Source organism: Hetaerina americana, unplaced genomic scaffold (assembly GCF_022747635.1).
Source record: "Hetaerina americana unplaced genomic scaffold, ioHetAmer1.1.p SCAF_4, whole genome shotgun sequence".
NCBI classification, from domain to species: domain Eukaryota; kingdom Metazoa; phylum Arthropoda; class Insecta; order Odonata; family Calopterygidae; genus Hetaerina; species Hetaerina americana.
The window spans coordinates 86,900,909-86,926,621 of NW_027286985.1; the positions used below are offsets into that span (position 1 = coordinate 86,900,909).

At 35.3% G+C, this 25,713-nt stretch overlaps 1 protein-coding gene across 1 annotated transcript; it reads left to right on the plus strand.

The window, feature by feature from the left end:
• Positions 1-2,496: 2,496 nt before the first annotated feature.
• Positions 2,497-25,407, plus strand: LOC139692498 (unconventional myosin-XIX-like). The gene is made up of 13 exons (XM_071590716.1): positions 2,497-2,535; positions 3,649-3,777; positions 4,507-4,800; positions 5,835-5,987; positions 8,194-8,296; positions 11,191-11,445; positions 16,290-16,525; positions 16,697-16,870; positions 18,845-18,964; positions 19,233-19,411; positions 20,594-20,730; positions 23,229-23,738; positions 25,331-25,407. The coding sequence occupies exons 1-13, from the start codon at positions 2,497-2,499 to the stop codon at positions 25,405-25,407; spliced, it is 2,406 nt and encodes an 801-aa protein (XP_071446817.1).
• Positions 25,408-25,713: the final 306 nt, after the last annotated feature.

Sequence of the window (25,713 nt, forward strand, 5' to 3'; positions counted from 1 at the left end):
AGGAGGAAGTTGTTGATAGGGTATGCGATCAGTTGGAGGACATAATCGCGTATGTTCCTGCAGGTAAACATTCGATAGTGATGGGGGACTAGAATGCGACAGTAGGTGAAGGAAGAGATGGTGACGAGGTCGTGGACTACGGTTTAAGCTCGAGGAATGACCACGGGGAGAAAGCAGTTGAGTTCTGCAGGAGACAGGGGTTAGTCATCACCAACACTTGGTTTAGACACCAAAAAAGGCGCAGGTATGCATGGAAAATGCCAGGTGACTCAGAAAGGTATCAGCTAGATTATATTCCGGTTAGGCACAGGTTTAGGAACAGTGTGATCAATTCGCGCAGCTTTCAGGGAGCGGTTGTAGACTGATCACAATTTTGTTGCTATGAAGGGTAGTGTCCGTTTCAAAACAATAAGACAGGGGCAGCGGGTTACGAAATGGAATTTAGAAACATTAAATGGATTGACAAGGAAGGCGTATCAGCAGGCTGCAGAGAAAATCATGGACGAGGGTAAAGAGCTGAGTACCATCAAGGAAAAAAAGGAATGTGTCAAAAAAGGGATATTGAAATCCGCAGGAAAAACTATTACAGAAACTATATTGAAACAGTGCAAGGATATGGAAAGTTTGCAGTGGAAGGGTGGATTTGGTGCCCTATACAAGAAGGTCAAAATACAATCGGTATGTAAGAAGGGTTAAGAGTTGGAGATAAATTGAATTAAATAATAGTTGAAAAAGAAAAGATCCAAGAGAGATGGTAGATATATATAAAAGATTTTAACGTTAAAGAACTTAGACAAAACGAGGTTAGACATAGACAGAGAATATGATTTAGGTGAAGATAGCTTACATCCAGGTATGCTCAACAATAAGATAGAAAGGGCTTTAAGGGAGATGAAATTAAATAAGGCCATAGGGGTAGACAACACTCCTGCGGAACGACTAAAAGGTTTAGGAAAATATGGGAGGAAGAGTCTATATGGACTGATTCTTAGTATCCATGAAGAAGGAATCTAACCGGAAGATTTTGTGAGATAAGTGTTTATTCCTATTCCGAAAAAGCTAAAGGCTACATCATGTGAGGACTACAGGACAATAAGTTTGATATCCCATGCATCTAAAGTTGTTCTCAGGATCATCAACAAAAGGATAGAAAATTGAGCAAATGATTACTTTGGTGATAATCAGTTTGGGTTTAGGAAGGGTAGAGGTATGCGTAAAGCCATTGCAGTAATGAGATCACTGATTGAGAGGAATATAGAATATAATCAGGAGGTATTTGCCTGTTTTGTAGATTTCAAAAAAGCATTTGATAGGGTGAATTGGGAAAAACTAATGAGTATATTGCAGAAAATAGGAATAGATTGGAGGGACAAGAGGCTAATCCGCAACCTGTAGTAGATAGCCTCTATAAATAGCAGTAACAGTTTTAGATTTATTCGTTACAGTTAAAATGAAAAATTAATTAAGCAACTTCCAAAAAAACAGTTATAAATAGCGTATATTGACAATATAGTTATAGTTTTAAATAACCAATTGCAAATCCTGGATTTATATTCAAATCCATATTCCTTACAAAAGCAGCCATTAATCAATAAATAGGCATATTTGGCCTCCCTGTTTTGAACAGCCTCCTACTTGGCCCAAGCACACAATGAGTAAAGAATCATTGCAACTTATATCTGCTTAAAATTATGCCTGCCAATTTGCCTTCTTCCTTTATGCTTATGCTGTGTTTCAAAAGGTTGATATTAATGTATTGGTTTTATGCTATATTCACTCTTAATGCCCAAGCAGGTAAATATTTGCGAACCATTTCTTTTCAGGATTTCCAGCAGCAATTAGTTTCCTTTTCATTCAAGCCTAGATTTTTAATTTAGATGGTCAACTATGAAATTTATCTAGGAGACAGTTTTCTAAGTTGGGATTGTGCTGACATAAATCTTATTAATATGATTTGCTTTTAATTTGAAAGGAATACTTGAAAGAATGTTTGTACTCTTCTGGAATCATATTGAGACAATGGTCAATGTAAAAATCATCTGGGTTTAGCGCTGGAATGGTGGGAATAATTTTTGCCATAGATAAAATGGGTTTGGAAAACCACAATAAGAGGCTTGGAAAAAGTAATTCCTGGTCAAATCAATGTAAGTAATCCTCTTTCCCTCACGCACTTCATGATTACTAGACTAAAAAACATATTGTTCATCAAAATAAAATGCCACATAATACTATGCATGATGAAATTACCAATTATCATAATGACTGCTGTTGTAAACCCCTTACCCACACCCACGTAGCAACTTGCCGTGTAATGTGTATGTAGATCTAGATATCCTGTTTTATGGCCTCTATTCCCATGCGTCACTGGGATCTCAACATTTTCAATTATAAGGTGATCAGTTATGTAGAGGGTACTTGCTATAAATAAATTACTTATAGAGTTATTGTTAAAGTTCCTGTTTTCATGAAAAGTTGGATTATATTAACTATGATATAATGGCCACAGAGTTTGAAAAACAGCAATTACTGGAGGAGGTAAATTTTAAATAACATAATTGTGCTAATCTTCATTACATGTAAGGTCAACTTTAGTATATTGTAATGCCGACAACACCCTTTTTAATAGTTTAAAATTGATTTTGAACAAAAAATTAGTCTATTAAGTAGGGCTTCAAATTTATTTTCTTGCATTTGATCTTAACAATACATAGTGCATTTGGCAATGTTAGACAGCTTTAATTATGCATTTCTGTTCCAAGCCCAATCCTGGAAAAATAAAGCACAAATACTCCATTTGTCGAATAAATGAAAAACTCCAATAGCTTCTAGCCATATGAGCTCAATTCAATCAATACTCCATTTGTCCATAACTTAGAATTTGAAACTTGAAATTCTCTTGCGTACTGATTGAAACTAAACAACCATTTATTTTGTTTATATATACATATATATATTCCATGACAACCATTTTAATTCCAAACAGTGGTAGTTATGACATGGTGTTGCTGTCTCACTCTAGAGCCATTCTATTTTGGTGTGTTTTTCTAATGATATTGTACAGTCAATTTGTCCACATGTTTGTTTACTGACAAATTTCTTGTATAATTACATGAATGCTCTTTCAGATACTTTTAACTGAAAGAGGAAATGTTTTCCTGCAGTGACAATCTCATTAATTTCCAGGATACCTCATTATTGTCTGAAGTCAAAGGTTAGAATTCTTATAATAAACTAGTGAAGGTGTTCATAGCAAAAGAATGTATGCAGCGTTGTTTTTCAGTTACTGAGGAATTGATAAAGCGCTTTGAGGAAGGGAAATTTTACACATGGGTTGGTCCTTCCCTCTTGGCTGTTAACCCTGGACAATTTATAAGTGAACTTTATACTCATGAATTAAAGGTGTATTACCAAGAAATTTGGAAGGTTTGAGTCATTCTCGCCAAGTATAATACTTCTGTATGAGTCCATCTAGCAGGTGTCATTTTGCCGAGAGTAATAACTTCTGGTATGAATAGGGATGAATATGCATTTTAAACACAAGGCATATTTGGATGCAATTGCTCTGTTAGAGGTCGCATACAGAAATTGTTTTTGAACAATAGTTTCAACAATATATAATTAATCAAATGGAGGTTTCTTTGCATTTAGAAAAACAGCCTAAATGAGATACCACCACACATATATGCAGTTTCGTCAAGAGCTAAATATCAAATGCTGCAAGAGATTGGAAAGGTTAATCAGGCGATTGTTTTGACTGGTGGAAGTGGTTCTGGAAAGGTGAACTATATATAAAGCCAAGATTAGTGTTCATAAACTCATTACATATAGAAATTCAAAAGTATGACTTCACCAATGGCTCTTGGAACATCATGAAAATGTTTAGAGTCACAATAAAATTGTACTAAATTCTGGTTATTGTTTTACACCCTTCTTTTTATGGATTTTTAAAATTACATTTTGAGGTTAATATTGGTTTATCAATGTGTGCTACATGTGCAATGATGCTCTTGAAATATACCTTTTATTGCTTGCCTGCATAAACATAATGAGATTTGACTTATCATTTTATGGATACAGACAGTCATCTCATTTACTGAGATGGCAATGCAGCTTTGCTGTGTCAAGATGTGTAGGCATATGTTTAGACAATAGAGATCATATGGTTGTAAGTGGGGAATAATCTGGGGCTCAAATGAGATGCAATAGGTTCTCATATCATGGAGTTATGTATAGAGCAAAGTTATTTTTACGCTAAAATATGCTCAAAAAGATGTGAAATGTTGCTAATTTTCATGGAATTAATTTGCTGTCAAGCTTATGCTATTTGCTGAAAAGCATGGAGTCAATGCTGTTTCTAGAAGGTTGTTTAACTACAAAAAATCAGAGAAAACACTTTAAATCCAATATGCACCAATTATTTGGTACTTAGGCTGGAATGATTTGTATGTAGGCATTATCTTTTGCCACTAATTCTTTGATTATTGTGTTCTCAAAAATTTTTAACAGACCCATTCTGCCAACCACTTGCTGGAGTTTTTGGTCAGTTTTGAAGAAAATTCTTCTCTAAAGTCAAAGTCCCCTCTATACAAATGGGCAAATATACTGTTAAAGGCATTTGGAAATGCACAAACGATATGCAACTCTGACAGTTCCCGTTTTGTAAAGTTCATGCTCCTTTATTGGAGCAATGAACCTTATGCAACATGCCAGCTTCTGGGAGCTCGCCTAGACGCCTATCTTCTTGAGAAGACAAGGGTGACTGACTTTCCAGATGGGTGGAACTTCCACATTTTTCATCAGGTAGGTATGAGTGGTGATGAGAAATTTGGGTTAAGGAGGAAACAGTCTGCCTATTATTTAGGATCATTAGGATATAATCTAATTGTGATTGCAGGAAACCCTCAAATTAATCAAGCTGACTGCTTTATAGTGCTTTGTGGATCTCTTTACAAACAAAGATTAGGGAGATGACTCCTAAAATAAATGATATGTAGGTATGCACTCCATATGTGTTCATACATTTTATCAATTTTCAAGTAAATGTGTTGAGTATTCATCGAGATAGTTTTGTTTTCCACATACATATTATCCTTTCTTCGTTGAACTCTTCTGAACACTGAACTTTCTTGATCTCTTATTTCCTTTTCTTCAACTTGATCTAGTAGTATGTAGAATCCATGAATGCCCTATCAAGCATGGGCTCATCTGTTGAAGATATCACAAGATTGAGTTTCATTTTGGATGTAGATGTTATATACTCATTTCAACAGTTTAAACCCTGGAAACATTCATTAATGAGCCATATTCGATTCAGCATGATACCTAACCATAAGCATGTTTGCTACTAGAAATATTATGAAATTTCATCATTATTCATGGGGGAAACCAAAACCAAAGATTTTGGCATCCAGGTGCTTGGGGAGAATAGGGAAAAGAGGGCATGGTAGGAGTGGGAAGAAAGGGGTTGGAGTGGGTAAGGGAAAGTGAAATTGTTGCTGAGCTGTGTGATCTCATCTGGGGTTTTTATACTGCTATTTTCTGTCAACAGTCTGCTCTCCCAACCTAGATATGAGGCTAAGCAACACTTTCAAGTTAGCCACAAATAATCCCTTTTCTATGAGGAAGAAATCCACAAGCACCAACCACCCTTTTATCACCCATTATTGTGACTTTGGATCTCCCTTACTAAACAAGTCTAAAGCACAAGTGCCATGACCTTTGGTTTCCTCCACACATTATTTATAATATTATTACATACTATAACCTCATATTCTTGCATGCAATGCCTTTACTTTTCAACTTTTAAGAAATATATTTTTATGCTTGTGAAACAGATTATATCTGGATTGAGAGAAGATGATGCAATAGCTTTGTACTTTCCCTACGCAAGAAAATTTAGAATTGCCCCAGGGGAGTATTCTTACTTTCATGCAAAGTCATATGGTGAAACTGCTGAAGCCGCTAAGAAAATTGGGATTTCAACAAATGTAAGATGATAATGTATCATATATTCATTTCAGACTTCTTTTCTTGTTCATTTTGTTCCTCTAAATAAATAATTAGATGTTCCTAAATTTGATTGATTTGTAAAAAAATTATATTTCACATTGGTTCTTAGGTTTCTGTAGTGGTTTATCAGTAGAGTTTTTGTACATTGTTTTTGGTCTTCACCATGTACTATATGTTGACAGTAGTTTTACTGGTGTTCCAACCAGCATCTTCAGATTGAATGTATCTGATTGAAGTTTTGGCCGTCATTACATAGGTAAGATGTTCACCATCTTTTTCATGAAATTGAACCTTGTGATTATTATATTGTGCTTTGTATGGATCCTTGAGATTTTCTCTGACATTCTGGAGACAAATGGGATGTGCCTTGGGTTCCATCTTTTGGAAAGGGATCTTCAAAGAAGAGACAGCAAGCAAAAGCAGAAACAAGAGAAGAAAACATGACAATAGCCCCAAAAAGGGCCTCTGAGGCAAGTCGGATGGAACCCAAAGCACACATCATAATCCCATTTGTATCTGAAACATCAGAGAAAATCTCAAGAATCCTTAAGAAGTACAATGTAATCATCAGATTCAACAGTGTGAAAAAGATGACGGGCATCTTACTGGTATTCCTAAAGATGGTTTTAGATCTTACCCAAAGAAAGGTTGCCATATGACCATCATGAAGGAATATATCGGGTGCCATGGCCATGTTCATGGAGAAAACCATACATTGGAGAGAATTGCAGAGTCATGAAAGTCTAACTGAAGGAACACAAGAGGGCCATGAATAAAAACGTTGGACAAGACAATGCAAAATTCATTGAAAAAGAGAAAAGACTACCATCCCAGGCTAATAGAGAAACCCATTAAAATCACAAAAATGCCAAAAAACTTTAATAGAGAGGGTGTATACCCTCCGCATTGCTTGGAAGAGAGTCCTTCAAGAAAGAGGCAATCAGGAAGCAGCTAACTCATGGTATACTCCATTCTCAAATAAGACTCTTTGCTGATGACTGCATTATATACAGACAAATAGAGGATGTAAATGACCACGTAATACTACAAAATGACATTGATCGCCTTGGTTACAAATAATAATATGGGCATTAATATAATTAAAAGTAAGCATATAAATTTTTCAAATAAAAAGATTGCAGAAAAGGAAATTTACACCCTCTTTGGAGAAAGAATCCCATGTACCAGTCAATGCAAATATTTAGGCATTTATTTAACTAGGGATCTTGGGTGGGGAGTCCAAGTAGATAATTTGACACGAAAGGCATTTAAAGTTTTGCATTGGGTGATGAGAAATTTAAAAGGAAGTAGCGTAGTCACAAAAGAAAAAGCATATAAGGCACTAGTTATCCCTATCCTAGAATACTCCTCCATAGTATGAGATCCATATGAGGTGGGGCATATTAAAAAGATAGAAAAAGTTCAAAGAAAGGCAGCAAGATATGTACTCGGAAGGTACAAAAGAACAGATAGTGTCACAGAAATGTTAGATGTACTGAAATGGGAGAATTTGAAAAATAGAAGAAAAAGGAGTAGGTTAGGCGCGATGTATAGAATTGTTAAAATGGATAAAGCGTGGGAAGATTTATGGCAAGGGATAGAAAAGCCTAACTTCAAGGGAAAAAACGACCATAGCTTCAAAATAAAAATAAGGACTCAAAAAAAATAAGAAAAAATACTCTTTCTTAAATTGAACTATAATTGATTGGAACCAGCTGCCTGGAGGTTTGTTTGAGCCCTTTCCATCCAATTTTAGAAGTTTTAAGTTGAAATGTAAAGCAGCCACTGGGTAATACTCTTCATTGTAGCTATGAAAATATTGTTTGTATGTGATGTGGATGGCATTTTGTATGTGATGTGGAAGTTTGTTTGTATGTGATGTGGAAGTGTCATTGTGTAAAAATATTTTGTCTCTTATCTGTTTTTATGTGTTCGTATGTAATTTTTGTCGTAAGAGTTATCTTTGACCTAACTTGACCGTTGCCACCAGGAAATTCGCCTAATTGCAATGTAATTGTGTAAATAAATAAATAAAGATGGCCAAAACTTCAATCCAGCATCTTCAGCCTGAAGACTTGGTTAGAATACCAGCAAAACTATTATCAGCAATTGCAATACATGTTGTGAAGACTGGAAAAATGGAGAGAAATTATGTCTCATATTAAATAAAAAAATTTATTTCAGGACTGGTGGTCTGTTCTCAGCGTTTTGGCTGCCATACTCCATTTGGGAAATGTAGATTTTCAAAATGAAAGTGAAGATGCATGCACTATTAAAAACAATCAAGGTATGTAGAAAAGTTTGGCAGCACTGAAGGTTATTGAAACAAGTAGTTTCCTGCAGCATTTTTGGTAAGTCCTGGGTTTAAAGAGTAACTTTTCCTGATTTTGCAACCAATTTTTCCAAAGTTGAGGGAATTGGGTTACTGTGAATACTTTCAGAGAATGGGTGCAAAGAATTTTCCACAGGGAAACACAAGACATTAGCTTTTGGAATGACTGGTATTTTTTATCTAGTGATTAATTAATAAAATAAATAAACATTCACAAAGATTGTCATGATCAGAAAACTATTAAATTGACAAAATCCAGTGAACCTAGAGAATAATTAAATGAAGAATACAATGCATCTTTCCACTGTCCTTTATTCACGTACAACTAGTTTCAACGCTCAAGCATCATCATCAGATACATTGTATTCTTCATTAAATTAACATGAATTTCCACAAAGTTGAGGTGGGAACAATTGAATAAATCTAGAGAATGTTTTATTTCATGCAGATCCAGCTTATTAGCACCAATTTGCAAAATTTGCAATGAAAAGTTTTTTTAAATGACCACATACAAAATAGCTTTCATGACATGAAAGTAATTATTTTGTGAAATTTAGAATTTCAGCAATATCTTCATCTAAAATATATTAAACTGATGTTATAGAATGGTTGAACTATATACTGAATGCTTATTAATTTTGGGGCTGTTGAAGAGTGAAAAAGCGATGATAGTGAAAGGGATGCAAAAAGAGTTCTACATAAGTAATTTGAGAAATTAATGGCATGAACAAAATGTGGTTGTATAAACATTGTGAGAAGATGGAAAATATTTCAGAGAAAGGGAAAGGTGGATATGCTCTGCAATAAAGTGGAAAAAAATTCCACTGGTTAAGAAAGAGAACACCACCCTTGTCTACATAATTTAATAAGAATTTTATTTTTATTGAAAAAAGACACAATGTGATGACACTATTGGGAAGACATTTATAGTAAAGCAGTGTGATAATGTCATAAGTAGTTGTGATAGTATAGTAGCTTAGTAGGGTAAATATTAGTAGATTTATCTTAATGGATATGTGGTAACTTTTATGAAGAGAGAATTAAGAAAGAGTTAGAAGACTTACATGCATACATATCCTTCGTGTTATTTTCTTTAAGGGTAGAAAAAAATCAATCAAAATTGGCTTATTAATTATAAATGAGGAGAATGTGGAAATTTCCATCAGTTCCTCTAGATTTTTCACTTTCACAAAATCACACATGAACCAACTTTGTAATATTCTACACTTTCAATAACTTTTATGAATGGTTTCAGCAATTACTCCATCTTAATGCAGGTTACTGTCTGGTTAGGTAGTGGCAAGGTTTATAAATGGTAATTTCATATGTCATTTATCTAGTGTATTTGTCGGAAACAAGGAGTACATCCCATTCCATGTATATCTATGGCAAAAATATGCATCTAGCAAATCTATGAAATTCTTACGTATTAATAATTTCTACCAATCAGGATATTATATCTATTTTAAAGGCAGGTTTTGGAATTGGGCGGTAATCTTCTGATTTACCTTCATTTCTTCGTAACTTTTGCCTGCTCCCATGGTGTCTAAAAAGTCCACTCTATTCCTTCCCTATCCCACTTTTCCAATGTTCTTTCTCCTTTCACAGCCTTCAACATACCTTAGTATACCTTTCAATATTTCCTCTGTCCACTTTTCTCTGCCCTCATCTAATTTCCCTCCAGTTACTTTCTCTCTTCTCCCATCTCTTATGTAAAACTTGTGTGTTTGCCTTCCTCTTTGTACAACTTATTTTCTCCAGTCTCTGCCACACCTGCTTCTGAAATGCCTTCAATCTACACTCATCCTCTTGCCCCAAGGCTCATCTCCATGAAGTGCGGAACCCTATATTTTTAAAGTCTACTAATTATTTCTTCAAATATTTAACCGGTGAAAATACCATCAATTCTCTTCTCCTTGCAAATCCCTCTTTCACCAATGTAATCACTTTTCTCAATGTCCTTACTCTAATGCCCCTTTTCCCCTACTCCCCAAAGATATGAAGTCTCAGGATCCTGAATACAATGATTTTAGCTAAATCCTTTTTTAAATGTGAATTTTGTCAAAACTGCAATGGCAGATTAATTAAACAATAGAAAATTTGCAATTCGCACACTAGTTATGCAGGTAAATTTTCCCTCATGCATTAATCTACCTTATTTTTATTTATTATACTGTTCTATTGGTAAGGCATGTGACAAAATATAGTCATAAAGATATATAGAATATAGATTTAGAGCAATAAACAAAAATACAGACTTCAATGAAATATAGTGGTCAAGTCCATATAAAATTTAGAAAAAGACACCAAAACACTATATACACACCCTTATATGTAACACCGCTGACAATCACAAGTTATAACTCATCACACTACGATCCCACTTGATTAATAGTGGCATCTTGAGTTCAGCTTAAAACCTATTTACAGTGGGTTTACTTTCTATACTTATTGGCAATTTGTTAATGATAAGTGAAGGAGAGTGATGAGGACCTTTCTCAGATATAGCACAAGGCTGCTGAATTAAATGTGTGTATAGGGTCTCTCCCACGAGTAAAATGACAATGTATGGATGAGATAGGCAAAAATAAACCTAAAATTTTTTACAGGCAACACATAAGAAAAAATATACATAACGTATTCATGGAAGTGTCATTATTTTGAATTAAGAAAACAGTAACCCTCCAGGAGTTCTGATGGATACTTTAGCCAAAGCTTTCAAAGATCTTTTCTGTATGGAAAAGACCTCAGCCACCTCTAGTGTTTTCCCAAAAGACTATACCACATGAATTGGAAGTTGATATCTTATTTATTTGATAATGTGTATAATGTTTTTCCTCTTTGTACAGCTTCTTTGGATGGGATGAGAGGGGGCTGTTACCTGCTGGGAATTGAGGAGAGCCTCCTTGAACACCTGTTCACTACAAAGCTGATTGTGGCCAATGGACGCAGCAGTGGGCGGAGACGTTCTGCCGAGGATGTGGGAGGGAGAGGAGACGTGCAAGCTGCTCAAGCTGAAGAGCATCAGGAGTCAGATGGCAGGCAAAACCGTGTGCCGCTAGCCAGGCGCCCCTCCATCTTTAGGAAGAAGTGCTCTAGGCCAAGTGAGTGCCGGGCACGTCGAGATGGCATTCTACGGCACTTGTACCAAAGTCTCTTCCATTGGATATTAAAATGCATAAACACTAAGCTGTCATTGAACCCTACAGCTGATTACCGCTCATGCAAACACTCAGTAGGTTTGTATAAACAGTTACGTACGTATTGCAAATTAATTGATTACTGCTCTTTCAGGAGTGTACATCAAACAGAAAGCCATGGTAATATTTTATTGCCTAGAGGTATTAAAATATCCTATTATGGGAATCTGGAACCTTTCCTATTATGTTAGAATGCAATAACTCTTGTTCATGATCTTCTAGAGATAATGGAGTATTTTCATTTCTTATATTCTAGTATTTTATTTTATTCTACCCTTAAAAATGTGTATTATTGGAATATATTTGCTTATAAAGTGGAACCACATTTCATATAACATTCATGGACTTAAAATCCAGTTTTATTGAAATCTCAGTAAAATTATCATCGAATGTAATTATATAAATCAAGAAAGGTACATCAAGTTCCTTTTTTATTGGTGAGCTTCTGCAAAAAAGAAGTGGCCCCGCTAGGGTACTATTAATCATGTACAGTACAAGTAATATGTACGCAAATGAAATTCTACTCCAGACCATAAGGGACTGCCACCACATCAGTCTGAGGATTGGTTTGTTCCAGCCTGTACCATGCTATCCTTTCCATTTCAATGACAGTCTTTTCATTTCTTCATAGTTCCTAGCACTGACTTCTTCCATCGCCTGCTTTCAATTCATCCTTCATTATTTCTTGTACAAATCTTCCCTCTTTTTGTTTACTTCAACTATGGTGTTCACTAACATGACATACTTGAGGATGTACCTAATTAGTTTCCCTCTCCTTTTTGTAAGGATCCTCCATGAGCCTATTTATTTGATAATTCTTCACAGAGCTTCTTAATCTGCTACTCTGTCAAGCCGTTTTATTTTCATCATTTTTCCGGTGCACCACATTTCCATGATTTTCAATTTTATTTTTTCAGCTGTTCTGATCATCCAGTTATCACAACTGTAGAAAATTTATTTTTATATGTAAGTGTGCACCAAAGTAAAAGCTACAATGCATACAGTGAATTCCTGATAGTCCATGCATAGTTAGATGCTGGCATATTTTTATCAGTGGGATATGTGGCTGTCTTGGAGTAAGCTCTTAAGAGATGCACATTGAAGCTGCCACAGAAATATGAGTTGCTCCCTAGAAATATGAAATTTGATCCCAACTAATGTTTGCAAAAATTTAGCTGAATTAAGCTTTCTTTAAAAGTTACCTAATTGTGGCGAAGCCAGAAAATTTTGCTGAAATCACCAGCTTTTGAGTTTTCTTCAGCCACAAACTTCAAGTAATGTTATATTCATGAGCTGCATACAGAACTTTATGAACAAATTTTATAGACATTCGTTTATATCAAAAAAGCATGCTTACTCTTGAATATTCATCTAGTATTTTGACCTCATGTCTCATGAAAATCACCTTTGCCAAGGCTGTTGCTAAAGATGACCTCAACTAATACTTTTTTGCTTATTCTTCCCTTTAAATGGCAGTTTTATGATGGACCTGGGAAGTAGGAAAGGCACATTAAATCCATTATCCCAAAAGTGAAGAAATATACGCACCACAATTGTAATTTCATGTTGGGCAATTTTCTCCCCCAGATTTGAACTAGACCATTTGGTCATTCTAATTCAATTAGATGGAGAATCAATCCTTTCAGCATGATTCCAAAAATATTTTAATTCAATAATTCACAAATGATCTTGATTTTACTCACACAGATTTAAATTCAACCATAACTCCTTCCTATTTAGTTCTGATTCAATTTCACAGGAATCCTTAAACCTGGCATGGTTTTTCATATTGTTCTGTTCAGTTTTTGACACTTAGGAAAAATAATATATTTTCTTTCTACAAAATAAACTATATTCGTCGACTAGTTTCGTTACAGTGTAACAAAACTAGTCGACGAATAAAGTTTATTTTGTAGAAAGCAAAGATATTATTTTTCCTAAGTTAAAAATGGAATTCTACAAAGTTAAGGCATCAACCATTCAGTGCATCAGTTTTTGACACATTAATTTAACCCATTCCATAAATTGATTGGTCAATTAGTTAAGCAAACACTTTCCCCTTGTAACAGAAAAATCACCTTATTGCTCTTTCCAGCCCTAGCTGAGATAACAAAAGAAAAATCTCACTCTTCCTTCATTGCTATTCTACAGATATGTTATTCAACTCAATGTTTTCCTATGAGTTGTGTACATCTTATGTGAAAAAAGAGCAATAGAGTACCATTTGCCCAAGATTCCATTATCTCATTGGAAGATTATGTATATGTCTCAGCGACAGGAATTCCCTCTCTTCCCATTCACTCCCATTCCTATGTGTACAATTTTAAGATGAAGGGTCTGTTTGCAGTCTACTTTCATACAAATATGACCAGATTGTGTGGCTGAAGATATTACTTTATCTGAAGTTTGATCAATTCCTATTGATTTACTTCATTAAAAATTTGAAAAAAAAATCAGAATTAGTGCTTAATTTAACTGCAAAAATTATTTGTAAAAGATTCATTGAATGCTTAAAACTTAATATGCATTGAATGTAGATGTAAATAGGCTCTTAATAGCTACACCAAATGAGAGTTAGTGAGGAGATCAGTGAACTTGATGGGTTAGCTTAAAGAGAGGAAAGCAGATCATGGCAGAGAGGATTATGGTCCCTGACCGATGGGAACAATGAAAGGCCATGTCACAGCCAACTGCACACCACTGCCTATCAGAGATGGTGGGCACCATTTTCCCTTACCATATTCTCTGCTGTCTATTTTTGGAAGGGATGAAACAGATACTGGTAAATATCATCAGTAGAGCTGGTGTGTACCAAAATGAATTTCAAAATCATTGAGGATTATTTTCCGATGGGATTATGAGTTTTTATATCTAATAAAAATGTTGTGCAATGAGTAACATAATTTAAGATAAAAATTTGTAAAGCACTTAATTCAAGAAGGATTGGCAAGGATGGGTAATGGAATTGGAATGAATTTTACAACTATGATATAATGTGCTCAAAAACAATTTTTGTGGGTTCTTCATAATGTTGAGAAACAGACACAGCATGTGATCAGATAGGTTTAATTTTAACAAAAAAACTTAATAGTTTCCAATGTCACGTGGTGGAATCGTTCCATATTGGATAATCAAATGTATAACTTTGTGTTCCAAAAAGATTATATATGCAGCCTGGAAAACAGTCCCCTTCCCCATTTTCGTACTATCCCATGCTGTCTTCTTGGTAGTACGAGGGTCATCCGGAAAGTAGTACCCGTTCGTGCCGCATGAAGTGCTGACGACGCGAGTAGCCGCTGGACGAGGTCAGATAGCTTCAGTGGCTTGTCTGCCTTCTCTGAGCCAAGTTGCGTGACGCTAGCATTGCCTGTGTTGTTTCTGTGATTGTTTACAATGTTTAAAAAAATTGAGAACGCCGCCAGTTGTGAAGTGAGGGCAGTGATTAAATTCCTCAATGCAAGAAACGTTCGCCCATGTGATATTCATCGCCAATTAAAGGAGGTGTATGGAGACAATGTAATGGACGAGTCGTCTGTTCGGCGGTGGTGTCGCAACTTCAACATGGGGAGGGGGAACACACACGACGATGAGCGTTCGGAGAGACCGTCTGTCATTACAGACCAACTGGTGAGCTCAGTTGACGAATTCGTGAGGAACGATCGGCGCGTCACAATTGATGACATCTGTGAGCATTTTCCCAATGTTTCTCGAACAATTGTTCATGAAATTGTTAAACACCATCTGCATTATGCAAAAATTTGTGCAAGATGGGTCCCTCGCGTATCTCAATGAGCTGGCGGCGAAGGACTATGCAGCAGGAATACAGAAACTTGTCACACGTTATGACAAATGCCTTAATTTGCTTGGAGATTATGTTGAGAAGTAGTTTAAAGTATCCTCTTTCAAATAAAATTTTTTATGTTTGTTAATATTTACTTTTGTGTCTTTATTTCACGAACGGGTACTACTTTCCGGATGACCCTCGTACATTAAGGCATATATCTAAGACCATGCACCTGATGATGTGATATGATTAAACCCAGGCCACATACATATGCCACACATTTTTGGCATATCAAGTTATTCATTTCATTCCAATTCCAACTTCATATGTGATGTTCAGAAGGATGAATGAAATGAACGATTTAAGGAGATGATAAAAAAAAGCAGAACGGTGTGATGCTTAAATCTGGTCAAATTTCAATTTGAATTACCTGCCATATCATAGTTCCACTGGAGGTCGTGGTTGGCATTCTTGAAAGCTATAGGCATCTAGTAAACAGTCATAACCTCAAAATGGCCGAGATTTTACGTACAAGTGAAGAGTACAATCAAAGAGCCGCTATTATCAAAAGTATTTGCACTAGGCATTATATTTTGAAATAGTTCCATTCTTCCAGTGCCCCATATCAACTGTTTACAATATTATGGCTAAGTATGATGCTTCGGAGAAGTCTGGGGAAGGTTTCGCTAACCCAGCGAGGAAATCTCATTCAAGGAAACACGTGCTTGTCTGGATTTAAGCACTGTTCCATGTCCATAATTCGTTAATAGATGTGAGACTTGAAATTGAAAATTATAGTCATTACATTCAATTCACAAACCCAGAATATCCATCAATACCTTCCCCTAGATTATCAAGGATAATTGACTCTAATGCATGTTTGATAATTTTTAACTATTTCCCTTGCTTATAGTTAAGCTCTGTTTTTAATGGTGCCTTAATCATTTAGTTTCTAATACCGCAGGTCTGCTTGATATCTTTGGATTTGAGGTCTTTGAAAAAAATGCTTTGGAGCAGTTGTGTATAAATTACACTAACGAGAGACTTCAGAGATTTTACATACAGAATAGCTTGACAAAAAGTCAAGAGATACTGGAGGAGGAAGGTCTCATCCCATTTAGCACAGATAATAATTTAGAAAAAATAACTAGGGAATCACTGTTTGACGGATCAACATCCATTTTCCACATCCTCAATGATGTGAGTGATTTAAAACTCTGAATTAACCCAAATGAAAATTTGCAATATTTTTTTATTGAGAGAGAGAATAATTAGGGTAATAAATAGAAAGTTACCCTTCTTGTATTATCAGTTACTTTTACAACATCATTCTAATTTATTTCCATTGGGAATGACTTTTTAATTTCCCAGGAATGCAAAATGACATGGAGAGATGCTGATGTAGGTTTGCAAGAGAAGCTTGCCTGTTTAAAATCACCACATTTAACTTTATCTCCAATTGAAGAAACAGAATTTACTGTGCACCATTATGCTGGAAATGTTACATATTGCACTAAAGGAATGGTGGCAAAAAATTCAGATAAGGTTTGATACTTGTTATATTTTATTTAAAAGCAGAAGAATTTGAAGCATTATTTAAATTGTGATCAAAAGAAATGCCATCATACATGATCCATCAAAATTGCTACAGAATCTTGGTAATGTATTATTTTTTTAGTTCATTTCACTTATATGATATCATTAATATTGAGACACTCTGCCATTTTATATTTTTTTACATTGGTGTGCGTATTCAAATACTGCCTTCATTACTTGTGACCATTTATGAATGCTTTTTGCTAATGGGCACAATTGAGTTAGAAAAAAATTTACTATATTCCTATCCTGGAGTTTAGCTAGACTTATAGGATTTGGGAGGACGACGAAGCTGCTATAAAATCCATGAAACACTTCATCCTGTCTTCAGCACTATTGCTAGAATTATAACTTGTTAAAAATCCCTGACACCTTAGTTTTGTTAAATTAAATATACAGTTTTAAGGAGTGCTTCCACTTGATTCCACAAGTTTAAGGATAGGTAATGTAGTTTAAAATTTAAAATATTAACTTTCAGAAATCATTTTGTCTCTCCCTATTTTGGAAATAATACCTCAATGGAATGCCATGGCATAATAGTATATTATTAGTCCACATTTCATAAGCTTCCAATCTAAGCTCATTATCCTTCCACAAAGACCTTGTTACTGCACCCTTCAAAACCACAGACTATATCAAAGTTTTGATGGACTGAGGCTATTCCTAAATCTGTGGCTAACCATAGTATAATCTATCTGATACCTTCCTGAATTGTTGGGCAGTTTCCACGAGTACATATTCCTTTTTTTTCCCAGTTTCCTGCAGAACTTTATTACTTTCTCCCCATGGTCGTCATCCCCAAGCCATTCCCATCACTATCAAATGTCCCCTCCCCAGGAATACAAGCGATTGTATCCTCTAATTGATCATATACCCTATTGACTTCTTCCTCCCTATTGTTGCTAGGTGGCACGTACATGTATACCTGAACAATGACCAAGTTCATTGGTTCCACTTTTACTTCTATTAATTCTATTCTATCAGTTGCTTGCTCTATGTTTACTATGCTTCTTTCTACACCTCTCACTGGTTCTAATCCCCTTCACTATACATTACTCTTTATTTATCATTCCACTAATCCCTGCTATTCTTCCATATCACCTCACTTAGCCCTAAAATATTGGTATTTCTTCATTTCAGCTCTCATGCTAAATTTTCTAATATTCATCTCCACAAAATTGTCCCAAAATTCCAAGTCCCTAGTCTAACTTGTTTAGCCATCTTCTTCATGTTCCCTGCTAATACTGCTGATTACTTATTTGCAAGGAATTGGTGAAATGATGACTGCAGAAGCCTCACCTGTCCCATTGCCAGATAATGCACACCCTGGGCTGAATCCTGTAGTTGCCAGGACTCATACTTTAATACAGGATCTATGCACATCATGGTAAAATGGTAAACATAATTAATTGAGGTGGCTTCCATTACCTCCCTCAAAAGTGTACTTAGCATGACACTAACAATAAATAGGCACGCCATTGGGGTCAGATGCCTATGTAGCCACCTTACTGAGGAACAGATTCAGCATGGTCTATCTTTCTTCTGGCACCTTCCCCACAACCTCTTTGATGCAGATAACTCTATAAGGAACATATGTCGTTTATTCTACTTGCACAGGGGTCTAGGGGTCATTGGAACACACATGTACTTCCACCAGTTCAAGGCTGTAGTTTATGAGGAGGGAAACTTTTAATATGTAGCCCAATTTAGTGTATTAGCCAACCTACGAACAACAGTACAGAAAATTAATTATTTGCATAGCTGTGATTAGGGCATCACTCTAATGATGTTCAATCAAGCCATTATTGTTATCAGTAATTTATTTTGACTGGATCTTTTTCCTGATTATATTCAGAACATTCATTTGTTTATCTCTAGCATAATTAATGTGTATTATGGTAATGTTAAATTATGACTTTTCAGGTTCCAGATGAGTTGGTGGAGTTTTTGGCCCTGAGTAGCAATGACTTCCTAAAGGACTTACTTCACCAGGGGGAACTAGGAAAGCATTTTCATAAGGCTACCTATTTAAAAAAATTTGTGGTATGAAAACTATGACATTTTTTCAATCCAAACTCACAGCCTTATATTTACAGCAGCTATGATAATGGTATCCTCTGAAAATATTCAAAATAGAAATTTTGGACTAAATTTGAAATGTATCATACATCCAATGGTTATTTTCTGATATAAACCAATAGATATCATGATGTATCATTTCCTCAACTAATCCAGGGTATGTTTGACAACTGATTACTTCTTTGCAAGGAATGTTAACTAATGTACTATGGCTGTTCCCATTTATTTGAAGGATTCTCTAAATGAACTGATGAAGAGGCTTAATGGAATGGATGTTCACTATGTACATTGCCTCAAACCACACCCAATCATTAAGCCGGGTGTTATAGACTCAGCATATTTCCTGCAACAGCTCAAGTATTCTGGAATGATGGAGTCAATTGACTTGCACCGAAAGGCATTCCCTATCAGGTAATTATTTGTTAGAAAGACTGACACATCCAAAGCACCATTATCATCATCTTCCAAAAACAGTCTTATCATTTTGGCGACATGGTTCCCTTCACTACTGTTCTTTTAAATTCGTCATATGTTAAAACACCCATAATACATTTTGTGTCATCCACGAATTTCTTCCTTGGCCTTTCTCTTCTTTTTCATCCAAGGACTTTAACCTCCATTACCTTTTCTACAAAGTTGACATACCTCAGAAGATATCCAGCAATTTAATTTTTCTCTTCTCCAAGTCATCAAAATTCTTCTGATCTTTAACTTGCCATAGAACTTGTATGTTGCTTTTTTTTATCAATTAAGCTTTTTCTTTTTACCAAGCTCCAAATCGACAATGCCTGCTTCCAACCTTGAATTTCCCATCTGTCCCCCTGACCAAGTTTCACTCTTGTATAATAAATATACTCCAAATAAAGACTTTATTCTAAGGAATTTCTAATTTCCAAGTTCATGTACTTGATTTCTAAAATATTCTTTTTACTTTTGTATTACTTCTTAAAAATTATTAAATGGGTCAAGAAATAATTTAAGAGAGATGGAAAGAATACATAGACGATCTATTTTGTAAAGATATTGAGCAAATATTTTGATTATATTTCAAAAATTACTATACCAATTCATAAATGTGGGTCCCCTACAATTATTGGGTTGATCTGCACCCAATATTTTTTTTTTTTAATTTAGTTTTTGATGGACACGAAGACCTGAAAGCAACAGCAAGGAATTTTGGCGAAGGATATATGGACACCGGCCATACTATGTAGAAGCTAGTTATTGAAAAATTATTGCGAGTCTTAGACTTAATGGTTGTGCAGAAATACATTATTCGTTATTTAGCCCTTTTGATAGAGGAATGAAATTGTTTATATCACTTTTATGCTCACTGTTTTTGAAAATTTATTTTAAAATCTCATAGGTCCACAGAAATCTTATCAATTTTTAATCCTTAGTAATAATTATCTCACAGGGAAAGGATCTGACCCACCCTACCCCGATGAATTTATTTCAGACGCTGTTGGGCTTATATTGAATTGGCTCATGTATTGGGCAAACTCTGCCGTCGCCTGTCAAACTGACCTTCGGGTTATTATCTCAAGTTCTATTTCTGAAATAATGAGTACACGATTCCCAATTTTCCACCAGGATGAGGTTTGATGAGTTTCTGAAACGATATCAAATGCTGGCCGCTGTGAACCATGAGAATAGCTTAGAACTCTTGTATCCTCCTAGATGTATTTCTCAAAGCTCAAGTGCTGAGGATGATGAAGACTCACAAGAAAGTAAGTATCATTTGACTTAATTCTATGAACTTTGGCATCTCTTCAGATTGTATGTTACCCATCCATTAAATTCTTCAAGTAATCCAGTATCCAAGATTTTTTGTTGTTCTCACTTTAACAATGCTCCTGAATGATAGTACTGAAAGTATTGGATGATACACTAACCATTTCAAATGCATTAAAAATTAAGCATATATAATTAATAAAAGCCTAGAAAGCCTAAAAGTCACCACCATTCAGAAGACCATCATTTCTATGCAACTGGAGATAGGGGGAACAAAACTACCATTTCCTTCCTATCTAGAAAATATCAACTACTGATGACAGTCCTAATGACAAAAAGGAGCTTTTCTTCCTCAATATGAGAATGTCAAAAATCAATTTTACCACAGCACATGTTAAAATTCTGGAGTTTTCCAGGAGAATACAATTCCAAAAGTTTTCCAGGCTAGTATACACCTTGTTATTAACATTTTTGTACGTGATTATTGTCTGGCAGTCCTCTTTTTTTATCTTTTCATCATTTACTACTAAAATATAGATTAAATTCGACTGTGTAATGTAATTGCAAATTGAGTTGCAGACATTTAGCATTAAATGTTTTCTCTTTCTGGCTTTGAAGTCCTTAAAAACATCAAGAGTAATTATCATCCCAAAGGTCTTGAAAACAACCACACTGAATGATAGTTCCTCTGTTCACATGTGCTTATTAGCAATACATCTGATTTCTTAAACAGTAAACCTAAAAGCAAAGGAGAAATTTTCACATGATGATATTTCAGTGTATGTCCTGTAATGAGAAACACCATTTCCATTGTGAAATGATTAAGTTTGATGCCTAGAAACAGTTACACTGGAAACCATTTTAAACAAAATATAGGGAACCAACCTATAGAAGATCTGGTAAAAAAAGAAGGGACTATTTGAATAAATACCTGATTTTATTAGTTACCCATTAATCATTCTTATCACCTTCAAAATACTGCCTTTTTTCTGCCAATACAGTGCTCCCAAAGTTGTTTCTAGCTTTCAAATGCCACCTGGAACACTTCTTTCAGGATAGCCTTTAAGTCTGTGGTACAGTTTTGTTGAATGTCTTCAATAGTTTCAAATCAGTGTCCTTTCAAGGTGAATTTCAACTAAGAAAATAGGAAAAAGTCCACAGGAGCAAGATCTGGAGAGTAGAGTGGCTGAGTGGGCTGTTTTAAAGCCGGAAAGATGCGAACAATTAATGATGTGTGCACCGGTATGTTGTCTTGATAAAAGCACCAAGACTTGTTTTTCCACATTTCTTGTTTCTTCCACAACATGGTATGTCTTACCCTACTCATGACCTCTATATAGTGCTGCCCATTCACTCTTTGTTCTTTTGGGACATATTCAAAATGAATGAAATTTCTTTTCCAATCAAAGAAAACAATCAACATCACATTCGATCACAAAATCCAAGCTCTTTTGGGTCATGGGGAAGATGGTCCCTTCCACTGTGAAGACTGAGCTTTGGCGTCTATTTCATTACCATAAACCCAGGTTTTGTCTCCTGTGATGATTGTTTTCATGAAGCTTTGGTTGTCATTTGAACAATCGAGTAGTTCCTGGCTGATGTCAAGACATATTTGCCTTTGTTCATCCAATACCACTCTCGGCACAAATTTGGACATGATCAAATTTTTGGTCAAAATGGTGATACTCGATCCAGCACTAATGCCCACTTCATTAGCGATCTTCCTAACAGTCTACCTATGGTTTGCTTGCCCTAAAACATTCACACTGTTAGCGTGGGTATTGTCTGTTGATGGTCGTCCAGTTCTCGGTACTTCATTGGTCAAGGTTTGTCCAGACTGGAAGCGGTTGTACTGACGAAAATACTGTGCCCAACTTACTGATTCATTGCTGAATCCCTCTTGAATCATTGCATAAGTTTCAGTTGCACTTTTCCCAAGGTTAAAAAAAAAATTCAATGCACATACCCTGCTTCCCTAACACCTACATTCTCACCGACACAAGGATTTGCACAGCAAGTGTGCGCAAGGTCAGACAAGAATCTATGTTGTGCGGAAACAAGATGGTATAGGGCCACAAACAATATGATGTTTTACTCCTCACAGATTCTGCTCGAAGGTGACACCTTACTGATTGTGATCCATCAAACAGTTCATTCGTAAAGAGGTCAGTCTCATTTTTTTGTACAGGCCTTATACTTCAGGTCACATGAATTTCTTGCTAAAATTTAACTTGCCTGAAAATATGGGAAAATGGACGAAAACAGGTCACTAATTAGGGATAAAGTGGTACATCCTTGTACCTAGTGATATTTATTCATACAATGGAAGCAAGTTTTTTGTTGTCGGTGAGTGATAGAACATGCTAACTTAGAGTTCCTTTCCATCTTCCCAATAAATTCTTTAGGAATTTTTCGCTACTCACTGCATGTTAACTTAGGTTGTGAAAATTAATTTTCTGCAATTATCATTGAATTTCCATACTCTTCACTTCAGGTGAGGTTACGGAAGAGAAGAAACTGAAGTTTAAATGTGAAGAAATCATAGGGTACATATTTAAGGATCAGGAACCAAATGTGAAATGGGGAAGGTCATCATTATTCTTGTCAGAGTTGAATTTGATATATTTGGATTTGAAGAAGGAATCCATTTTCAATCGGGCAGCCACAGTCATTCAGAAACACTGGAGGAAGTTCAAATTACGTTCACTGCCAAAGGGGCCAAGGGTCCTAGTGTTTCCCTCACCCCATAGCACTCATCATGGGCATGAAGGGTACAGTTTGAAGACAGTCTCAGGTGCAGCATTTGGAATTTTTACTGGTAATTTACAACGATATAGGCTGAATGCCTATGGCAAAGAAAATCCAAGGGATTCATTGAGGTACTTGAAGCAAACAAGCCATCTGAATCATGGAAAATATGGAGTGCATGAATACTGTGATCCAGAGAATGAGAAAAAACATAAAAGTTTAGAGGAGATATGGATTGAGACATATTCTCTAAAAGGTATTAATTTATGTACCCTCTATTGAACTCACTAACCAATGAATTATCAGTAAAAAGTTGTATTAATGGTCAAAAGTTGCTTCTCCTGTCCTTGAGTGAAGGGTCAAATAAAAGTACTTATTAAGTAGAAATTTGATGGAAAAAGATGCCATTTTACTTGAGAAGCATGTGGTATATGTTTATCGAAAAGTTTTGCAATGTTTTAATTTGAGCTTATCACAATGTTTAAGAAAATATGTTTTATTGAAATGAGCTGAATATGTTTGAATATATTTTTTTGGATCCTGAACTGATGGAATTTATCAAAGAACTCATTGACGCTGCTTGAAATATTGGAAATATTGTTACCACCTCAAATAACAGGGAGTTTTAAGTTCTTCTTTTACTTTGAGACTTCATAGCGATGAAGAATGAATATCTTTCATGATTAGTTAAATCATTCTCGTAGAATGGCTTTGCATCCCTTGAGGGGAGTGTGCACTTTATTGCTGTCACATAACTTAAGTCTTTAAGGAGTATTTATTCAGAATTTGATTCTACCTAGATCAGAATGGAAGTGAATGAAAGTGCAAAACAAGCTTTATGCTACTAAGTATATTTTTGACAGTACCGACCTTGAGTCTTAGTACTTAACAAGAGTGCTGTTAAAATATAATTCCATACTGTACCTTATTTCCCCAAGTACCTACTTCCATTATTCTGTTCAGCAGTTATACCAGTAGCCTGAAATATCTACCCATGCCCTTCTCCTATATCCTGCACATTCAGGTCTTGATTTAATTTTTCAAGATACATTTTCCCCCAGAGTAAATAGAATATTAAAATTTATTTTTTTAGGTATGCGGTCTCCTTTATTTCAATCCAGTTAACAATATTCTGAAATAAAGTAATTTAATTACTTTATCAAAATATAGCTGTTGAATGAAATTTTCTTCAAACTCAGAGAATATATAGAAACCTCACAGAAAAAGATATTTTCTCATAATGAAGGATTTGAAAAAGAATGCATGGAACACTAGTAAAATCTTTTCCAATTCCAATGGAATTTTTAGACTCAGTGAAGCCTGTGATGCTACAAAAAAGGATGAATGCTGATTAATTTCCTATTTAAAATCACAATCTATTTGTAAGTAATTGTGGATATATTTTTTCAAATTTCAGGCTTATTGAATCCATATATAATAACAAACGATAAGAAAAAACAGTCTCCAGACCAAGACAGGCATCATACTTATAGTGCCAGCAGCAAAAAAAGCATTCACGACAACTTTGATTTGAGATTGATTCACCATGGCTCCGGTATCATATCAAGGCAAAAAATACCAGAGGTAAAAAAATCAGGTAGCTCAACCCATGCAGAAGCTATTTGATTTAGTACAATTATTAGTCCTAGTATATCTGAGTAGGTTTTTGATGGGGCTAATAAAACTTTCAGGCAATTTCCTCATTCTCTTAGGAATAAAAAACACTGCTACACTTCGGAGCCTAATACTTATTTCAAACACATGGGAAACTCATGGGGTTGACCAATGTTATTTTGATGGGGGTGGGGGAAAAGGGAAAAGAATGTTTCCTAGAATTTGAATTTGCAGGCACTAACAAGGATGAAGTAGGAGGTGGTTACCAGCCCACTGGAAATGCAGTCATCCTCATGTCTCCAACATCATGAATCTGCATGCTTTGCTGCCAGACAACTGTAGCCTTCATTTATTTGATTATTCCTATAATTTACCCCTTCATAGAATGCCATTTGGATAAGTATCTGCAGATGTGATCATTTGGTTGTCATATTAACTTGGTCATTACAAGGAACATGATTACTACATTTGCTTATTTAACACAGAAAAATTATTATGTAGGTTTTCAATTGGCAACTTCTCCAGACAACTCATGTAGCCATGAGAACCAATGAAGGGGCATTGTAAACTTTTAATTTTTACTAAAAATAATGAAGACTGAAACTTCATTTTTATTT